Source organism: Lucilia cuprina, chromosome 6 (assembly GCF_022045245.1).
Source record: "Lucilia cuprina isolate Lc7/37 chromosome 6, ASM2204524v1, whole genome shotgun sequence".
NCBI lineage: Eukaryota > Metazoa > Arthropoda > Insecta > Diptera > Calliphoridae > Lucilia > Lucilia cuprina.
Window position 1 is genome coordinate 53,253,908 of NC_060954.1, and position 9,793 is coordinate 53,263,700.

At 29.7% G+C, this 9,793-nt stretch overlaps 2 protein-coding genes across 2 annotated transcripts; one reads left to right on the top strand and one right to left on the bottom strand.

Annotated features, from left to right (window-relative positions):
- Window positions 1–6,010: 6,010 nt before the first annotated feature.
- On the bottom strand, window positions 6,011–8,008 carry LOC111687245 (CDK5RAP3-like protein). The gene is made up of 3 exons (XM_023449672.2): window positions 7,881–8,008; window positions 7,632–7,806; window positions 6,011–7,575 (listed from the first exon to the last, which is right to left on the bottom strand). The coding sequence occupies exons 1-3, from the start codon at window positions 7,884–7,886 to the stop codon at window positions 6,194–6,196; spliced, it is 1,563 nt and encodes a 520-aa protein (XP_023305440.2). The 5' UTR covers window positions 7,887–8,008; the 3' UTR covers window positions 6,011–6,193.
- A 95-nt stretch (window positions 8,009–8,103) lies between these two features.
- LOC111687244 (putative transmembrane protein 183BP) lies at window positions 8,104–9,574 on the top strand. The gene is made up of 2 exons (XM_046954870.1): window positions 8,104–8,400; window positions 8,466–9,574. The coding sequence occupies exons 1-2, from the start codon at window positions 8,344–8,346 to the stop codon at window positions 9,450–9,452; spliced, it is 1,044 nt and encodes a 347-aa protein (XP_046810826.1). The 5' UTR covers window positions 8,104–8,343; the 3' UTR covers window positions 9,453–9,574.
- The last annotated feature ends 219 nt before the right edge of the window (window positions 9,575–9,793 follow it).

Consider the following 9,793-nt stretch of genomic DNA (forward strand, 5'->3'; position numbering starts at 1 on the left):
AGACTAGACTATAGACTAGACTATAGACTAGACTATAGACTAGACTATAGACTAGACTATAGACTAGACTATAGACTAGACTATAGACTAGACTATATAGACTAGACTATAGACTAGACTATAGACTAGACTATAGACTAGACTATAGACTAGACTATAGACTAGACTATAGACTAGACTATAGACTAGACTATAGACTAGACTATAGACTAGACTATAGACTAGACTATAGACTAGACTATAGACTAGACTATAGACTAGACTATAGACTAGACTATAGACTAGACTATAGACTAGACTATAGACTAGACTATAGACTAGACTATAGACTAGACTATAGACTAGACTATAGACTAGACTATAGACTAGACTATAGACTAGACTATAGACTAGACTATAGACTAGACTATAGACTAGACTATAGACTAGACTATAGACTAGACTATAGACTAGACTATAGACTAGACTATAGACTAGACTATAGACTAGACTATAGACTAGACTATAGACTAGACTATAGACTAGACTATAGACTAGACTATAGACTAGACTATAGACTAGACTATAGACTAGACTATAGACTAGACTATAGACTAGACTATAGACTAGACTATAGACTAGACTATAGACTAGACTATAGACTAGACTATAGACTAGACTATAGACTAGACTATAGACTAGACTATAGACTAGACTATAGACTAGACTATAGACTAGACTATAGACTAGACTATAGACTAGACTATAGACTAGACTATAGACTAGACTATAGACTAGACTATAGACTAGACTATAGACTAGACTATAGACTAGACTATAGACTAGACTATAGACTAAGACTATAGACTAGACTATAGACTAGACTATAGACTAGACTATAGACTAGAAACACTATAGACTAGACTATAGACTAGACTATAGACTAGACTATAGACTAGACTATAGACTAGACTATACGATAGACTATACTATAGACTAGACTATAGACTAGACTATACGATAGACTATACTATAGACTAGACTATAGACTAGACTATAGACTAGACTATAGACTAGACTATAGACTAGACTATAGACTAGACTATAGACTAGACTATAGACTAGACTATAGACTAGACTATAGACTAGACTATAGACTAGACTATAGACTAGACTATAGACTAGACTATAGACTAGACTATAGACTAGACTATAGACTAGACTATAGACTAGACTATAGACTAGACTATAGACTAGACTATAGACTAGACTATAGACTAGACTATAGACTAGACTATAGACTAGACTATAGACTAGACTATACGATAGACTATACTATAGACTAGACTATAGACTAGACTATAGACTATACTACAGACTAGACTATAGACTATACTACAGACTAGACTATAGACTGGACTATAGAGTAGACTATAGGCTAGACTATAGACTAGACTATAGACTATACTACAGACTAGACTATAGACTAGTCTATAGACTAGACTATCGACTAGACTATAGACTAGACTATAGACTAGACTATAGACTAGACTATAGACTAGACTATAGACTAGACTTTAGACTAGACAATAGACTAGACTATAGTATAGACTAGACTATAAACTACACTGAAGACTTGTCCATAATCTAGATTATAGACTCGACTGTATAACAGGATTGATATAGTGTGGCTTATAGAATAGACTCTAATCTAGACTATAACCTTGACTAAAGAATTGAATAGACTCTAGTAAAGACTTTAGTCTTTACTCAAGAATAGACTATAGTTTGCACTACAGAATAGACTAAAGTGGCAAGTACTTAAAACAAGTTTATAAGTTAAAAAAAAGTAAACATTTCTTAGCTATTAAAACCATCTCAAAAGGAATATGTGTCCTTGATCATTTTCTTGAAATTATGACAATGGTCTTGCGAAATTCTCAAGTTTCTATAAAAATAATTTCACTTAAATAGTTTAATTTTTTCCTATACCAAATAAAATAATTTTAAAAGGACTTCTTTAAGACAAAAATATATGTATGAATTAAATAAAAAGCTTTAAATTCTATACATATTAAATATTAAAAACTCACATACACAATAACAACTCATACATACATATATTTGAATATATTTAAAAATTCATTTAATAAAAATTTAAAAAAAATGAAAATACTACTGCAACTACTACTATGTACTACTTACTATATACATACTACTTTTATTATGCATAATGCTTTAGATGTTTAAGTAAAAAAAAAATAAATAAACAAATAGAAATTATAATTAAATAGAAATTAAAAATAAAATTAAATTAAGGTTAAGTGTAAAACAGCAAAATAAAATAATAAAAACAAGTTATAAATTATAAAACTGCTTTCTTAATTATGTTCAAAGAATAATTCAAAAGGAAAATTTTTATTTATTTTATAACAAAATAAAACAAGATTTTAGTTTGTTTTATTTAAGAAATTGTTTTATTTTATTAATTAAATTTTAAAAATTTATAAATATTTAATGAACAAATTTTATGGTAGATTTTAGTGCTTTATATATAAATCATATATTTTTTTTTCTTAAAAGAAAAAAAATCATACCACTAAACACACTTTAGGCCAGTTTTTTTATATATATATAATTAAACATTAAAATATATTTTTATTAAAATTTATTTAATTAAATTTTTCATCAATATACTACAAGTAAGAAATAAAACAAAAACAAACAAGAAGAATAATCATTCACCACATGTTGAATATTATAATAAAAACAAAACAATTTTAATAAATAAATAAAAAACTAAAACAATAAAAATTCAAATTTAAAACTAAGCAATATATTAAGTAGTTTTATATTTACAACAACATATGTATAAATATCATACAAATATATAGTGTATTTTATTATGTTTTATAACAAGTTATTATTAAATATTATTTAAATATAAAATAGAAACAAACAAAAACAATTATAAGCAAATCTCTTAAATAAAAGAAAATTGTAAAAAAAAAAACTAAATATTTGTTTTCAAACGTAAATATTAAACATTTTTTTAACAAAAAAAACAAACATTATTTTAGTACAAGAGGTTTTTAATTAATAGTTTTACCCTCATATTTTTAACTTCCACTTAAAAACCTTTTAAAATTTCCCTTACCCTCCCTTTCTTAAAACTTTTTTTTGTTATAATTTACTGCTCCTATACCCCCCCCCCCACTTCCTACTATATGTATACTCGTATTCCCTGAAAATTATTAAAAACTTTATCTATTTTCTTGTGAATTTTTTTGATAGATTGTTTTTATTATTTAAGAATTTTTTTTATTTATATTAAACATTTTACAGATTTTAAATTTATTATTAATTACCCTAAAATTAAAAAAAAAAAACTTACGTTAAACTTATAAAAAAACAAACTATATCTTAATATAAATATATATAAAAAATAATGGATATAAAACATTTTAATAAACAAGAAAAACAAAAACAATACAAAACAAAAATTAAGCCCTAAAATTGTAATTTAAAAATATGAAAAAAAAACGTTTGTATATTAAATAAAAAAGTAAAATTATAAAAAAAAAAAATAAAATTAAAAGTGTTTTATTGTTTAACTAAATATATAAAAGTATTATTAAGGATTCATGAAACACTTGTGCAAACTTGCTCATTTGCACAAATAACTAACTGAATTAATTTCAGTTGAGCAAACGAATACCCAACACAATGTCTGAGAATAACAATGGAAAGTTGAAAATGCACATATTCCACAGATTGCTGAACTTTTCAGATCTCATTAGTTAATCTAAAACTAAATTGATTGTGATGTTAATTGCCTTTGATGTTTTTGAGCACAAGATTAAACTTTGCAGTGTTGCCATACAAAACAATAGAAAACGTCGCTGTTTGTTATCAAAACAATGCATGTTTTATAAAAAAGAAGAAGACAATTGTAAATGTACTATGAAAATTAATGAAAACCTAAATTTAAAACAAAATAATATCTTGTCAAGTCCCCAAAATTTATACTAATCGATAAATAAAACATTTTAATGTTTATTTTAATACAAATTTTATGAATTTTTTTTGGCATCGGCTGTTTACACTTTTGCATTTCTTGCTCAAGTTTAAACCACCTCCATTTCGGGCGCATAAAACAACTTTCGAGGATTAATTTAATACCGAATCATTTACCTAATGATTGGCCCTAAAAGTTTTAATCAAATTTTATATTGTGTCGGAAGGACTGTTAATTCGAAAAGAAAAACATCTGATTTTTATACCTTACACCGAACATACACTATATTAGGTTTGTGCTGATGTTCGTGCAATGTACAATAATATTGGTTCTATACCATACACATTAAAGTATATCAATCGGCTCAGAATCATTTTCAGAGTCGATTTAGCTATGTCCGTCTGTCTGTCTGTCGGTCCATGTAAACCTTGTAATCAAACTACAGGTAGCAATTTTGAAGATAATTCAATGAAATTTGATACATGATCTTCTATTGCCCCAGGGACGAAGCCCATTGAAAATGGTTAAGATCGGTTCATTATTTCACCTAGCACCCATATAACTGAAGCCCCGAATAGGGCTTGTAAACCTTGTAATCAAACTACAGCAATTTTGGAGATAATTTAATGAAATTTGACACATGATCTTTGGGCTACTTCAACTGAGTGCATCCATAAATCCATTGGGCGGGGTGTGAGTAGGATTGGCTAAGCAGTTGAATACGTGGTGGGTGTCATGTGAACCATGCAGGACATTTGTTGGGAACGGCAGGGTCTATACATAACCAATAGGCATTCAGCCTGTTGCTCTATCCCGATATTAGTTGTTTCAGAACTACAATTGTTTTCCACGGCAGGTTTTTTTAATTGTCTGCTATGGGCGACCTCCAAGTTAAAATGCTTGTGAAAAGTTACAGCTGAAAATGGTTCGGAAATGATTTGGTAGATTGCAATTGTTCTGAAAGTCTATGGACTAGTTAATTGTAGTATAGTTTATACACTAGTCTATAGTGCAGTCTAGTAAGTATATAGTTTTAACTAGTGTAATCTAATCTATAGCCTGATCTATACTCTAGTCTATTGTAAATAGTCTGGAATCTATAGTCTTGTCCGTAGTGTAATCTGTAGTCTAAGATAATGTCTGGTCTATAGTCTAGTATATATTTATTTGGTAAACAAAATTTTCAGTTATTGACTAAATTTAACGTCTTCTACGATGAAAAAATTGGCAACACTGTTTTAGAGGCCATCTAAGCTTTATCGTATCTGAACTAATCAAAATGTGTAAATAAGGATTCATATTTTCTATGGATCCTAAAAAAAACAAATTTCGATAAATCTTACTCGATGACGCATGCGGTAATTCTGCCCCTTATATTTCTTTCGGTGTCTGAATTCAAATACTATTAAAGGCTGGCAAAATTTAGTTGTGTTTCAGTACTTTCCCTGTTTTGTTTTTTTTTAAGCTCCATAAATGTCACTTTTTTGACATTTCTTTATCTTAAACTAAATAAAGTACACAAATTTATATGAACAACATAATTGAGAATCAGAGCGGAGAGCCTAATGTCTTGGGAACGTAGAATAACATCTAATTAACTTTTAAAGATAAAATGAACTTAAAAGTTGGTATTTTTTATATATGTATGAAACGGTAACCCTAACATTTTCAATACTTTTTTTAAATTTGACTTATTATAAAAAAAAAAAAAATTTAAATTGAAACTTGAACCGCACTCGATATGAAACTTTCATAACTAAATTTTATTATTTAAATAAAATTCAAACGTTGTGTTGAAATGCAATTCAGTTTTTCCCTAATTTAATTTATTCTAGTAAAAATAAAAAACTTTTGAAGTGAATACCCATATTAGTTGATGTAATTAAAAAAAAAAACAAAAAATTGCAGCTCTAAAACTAGACATGGCGTCCTAACGGTATTGTTTAATTTGCAAAGTGATCTTAAACTGTGAGCATGTGTTTTTTCAAAGTGTTTAAAAGAAAAAAAGTGTTATAGCTGTAAGAACTATTTATTTAAAAATCTTTACTGTTTTTTTATAATTACAAGTGAAATGTGGAGGAAAAATAATAATAAAACAAATGAAGGAGCAAACCCATCGCTGATAATAGATATTATATTACAAGTAAGTCCAATAACAATTTACTTTATCAATTTATATATAACACATTCTTATAATTAACTACTAACACCGCCCATCAAATTAACAACACGATTTTTATAACGTTTCGATATATCCTGTTCAATTTGTCCCTGCAACTTGTTAGTCTGAGCCACTAGTTCCTCTAGTACAGGCACCAGTGCTAAACGTTGTTCTTTCAACTCGGCTGCACGTTCTTTAAGCACTTGTCGGGTTGTGCGTATTTTCTCTACAGCCTTTAACATTTGTTTCAATTTCGAAGCCAATAAATCAGCATATTTGGGTGAATGTTTCAATTGGAAGAGATGACGTGTATTTTCACTACTTATTTCCTTAAGTATGATCTCAACTTGTGTGATCATTTTGCGTATCGATTCCTCATCGTGTGTGGAAATGGATTCCATTAAAGAAAACATAATATTACTAGAAGCCGTATTGACTTGGCGCAGCTCATAGAGACGCATACGCAAAAAGGCTTCTAGTTCGTAGAGTTCATCGGTGAATCTTTCACGATAGTTGGGGGAGTCGAGTAGTGTGTAGGCTTGGTCGCCCTTGGCAATACCACCATCCATACCAGCTCCCTCAACCACTATACCATACTCTTCTATGGGTATGTCGAAATTAATTTCAACTGCTTCCGCGGGGGTACTCTCAATACCCCAATCAATATCACCACCACTTTCAACGCCCTCACCAAAATCAATACCTCCCGTTGACCCATTATCCATATTTAAATCACCAAAATCGATCATTTCTCCCGAAATGGTGGACGATGCACCACCATTGTCATCACCAAAATCAATTTCGTTATCTTCTGTTGCTTTCGCTGTATGTTCTTCACTTAAATTAAGTTTAATGGGTGGTTCTTCCACAGCCAAAGGGGCTTCTTTGTGTATATACTGATAGACAGTAGTATTACCAAATTCAATTAAATGTCTAGTAATGGGAAGACATTGTTGTTTATTTTGTCCTGTAGTCAAGGCATACAAATCAACTGCCTCCTCTAAAGAACCAATATTTTTTATGGATTTAGCATACAATTCAGGCAAACTTAACAGCACTTGGGTAAATTCTTCCCTTAAATTATCACCTTTGACACCTAGCTGCTGCAACAAAGCGGCATGTTCTGCCAATAGTTGAGTCTCTGGCTTATTAAGATCCTGGCTACGTTTTAACGATTCTTCGCTTTGTTGTTCCAATTTCGTCATTTGTTTACGTACATTAGGCACTTCATAGTTGACATTGCGTACATACAGCTGAGCCGTTTCAGCCAAATAGACATTATCTTTTTCATACAAACGTATAATCTCTTGCCAATCTTTCATTCTTTGGCTGCCATAACTGCCAAATATGCTCTTTGTATCCTTTTCTGTTTGCTTAAGAATTTCCACTATTTCCTTGCAGTGAAAGTAATTGATGTCTAGGAAACAAATAATTTACTTACTTTATTAAACAAATTGTATAATTTATATTTACTTGATCCTTTGAGCAGTTTAATCAGCTCATCATTTGATGGCATATCCTGCAAAGCATTAGTTATTTTGGATCTTATATCCTTAAGAGCTGCTTGTATGTTTTTGGGTACAATACGTCGGCTGACCAGCCAATCCAAAAGCTTCAGGGTATGGATGTCAATGGGTATATCGGCTTCCTATATACAAACATATAATTTTGTTGTAAACTGTTTTTTTATTTTAATAATTTCCTATATATATTTTAACTTACATTCATTTTTATAAAATTATTTTCTGTCCACGCAAACAAAAATACAAAATATTATTGACATGAAATGCTTCTTCTTATTGTTGTTTTTATCTATCTTGAACTGTTAACACATATGGTTGTCACAATATTAGAAGGGTGCAGAAAAATATAAAAAAGGTAATAGCACATCAATAAAAAATTTATAATTGTGTACAAAATATATTAATATTTACAAAATGTATTACTTTGATTCTGTATTACAATTACAACGGAATCAAAAGTTAGTCAATGAGTTGTTGAAGTTATTCAATAAACACACAAACAAATAAATGCATACACAAAAAGTAATCGCTCGAATTATCGTTGATTTCTAAATAGGAAAAACGCTTGATTTTCAACATTGGCTATATAATAACATCAAAACATTAGAATATTTAGAACATATTCTAAACCTATTTTTCTACTCCTAAAACTTTAACTTATTATGGACTTGGAAGATGAAGAATATCATTATTCCAAGTTAAAAACTAAAGGAAAAAATGAGTGCATATTTGATATTATAGTACCTTAACCCATAAAATTTGAAGGAACATTCACACCATTTTAGAAACCTATTTACCGAAATTAGAGATTTTGGAACTCAAACCTAGAACACGTCGTCAGGGCAAATGTGTCGGAGCTGCTTTAGAACTTTGTGATTTGATAGATCATATTCCCACAATGGATAATGAACCTGATACCCCGTATTTCATCAGCAATGATATATGGTTTCATTTAGCCAATTACATTGCACCCGAAGATGTGCAACGTTACTCTTTGATATGCAGTCAAAGTGCTAATAGTGTAAATTCCTGCAGATTTTGGTTACAAATGTATCGTCGCTACTGTCAACAAACAACAAATAAAAATAGTAAGAAATGGAATTTGCAATTACCGGAATATTTGCAAATGGACCATATGAAAGGTTGCGATAGGAATACCCTGCGGCAAAGAGTTGTACAGGCTTTATATCTCTGTTACTCTCCATTTAAGGAACGTTTAAAAACACGTTATCCCCTGGAAACATTAGTTGGTAGAACGTATATTTCTTCCTGGCATAAACAAGTTCAATGTGTTTGGATTATGTGCTATAAATTTAAACTAAACTTTCCCTTAACAACAACAAATGGAAATACTACTGAAATAGAAAATAAAGAAAATGCCCCGGATTCAGCACAAGTTGTCAACGATTGGGAATGTCTAGCTGACGATAGCAATAATAATTTGTGTAATATTAAAAATTCCAATACTGCCAGCATGTCTTCTTCCTCCAACACAACTAATGAACTTGATGGCATTAGTCTTTTAGTTATATGCTGTGATCGTTTTATTCCATTTCCTTCGGACATTGTTTACAATCATGCTACTAGTCCATTTCGTTTGGCTGCCAGTCGGGAATTGCTCTCCACAGATATGAGATCAATAAATTTGGAATTGGATTTTATCTCGGGTACACGCGATCAAACTATAACTGTAAAATATACAAAAATACAAAAGTTTAAAGTACTCCCATGGTGGCATCCAGATTTTAGAATATTAAATAAATGTGCATAAGTTTTACAATTGAACAATGTTATTTTAAGTACTAACTGTTTTATTAGTTTTATAATTTGTGTGTTACTTTTGAATTGCGGCTAATAAGAAAATTACAATTATCGAATATTTTTAATATTTAATTGACTTTTATGTTTTCACTCAAAATATGGGTTTTTAATATAAAAGTGATTTCAGATTTGGCTTGTTTTTGCTGTATCTCTTACCGTTTTCGAGAAAAACGGACTTTAATGTTTTCACTCAAAATATCGGTTTTTAGTATGAAATGAAAGTGATCACAGATTTCGCTTGTTTTTGCTGTATCTCTTACCGTTTTCGAGAAAAAATGACTTTTATGTTTT

Bases quoted from the DNA above. Each gene is read 5' to 3' on its own strand.
- LOC111687245 (XM_023449672.2), bottom strand. The intron at 7,576-7,631 runs GTAAATATAAAT...TTTGTTTCCTAG, and splicing joins TAAACTGCTCAAAGGATCAA to ACATCAATTACTTTCACTGC.
- LOC111687244 (XM_046954870.1), top strand. From the start codon at position 8,344: ATGGACTTGGAAGATGAAGAATATCATTATTCCAAGTTAAAAACTAAA. The intron at 8,401-8,465 runs GAGTGCATATTT...CACACCATTTTA, and splicing joins TAAAAACTAAAGGAAAAAAT to GAAACCTATTTACCGAAATT.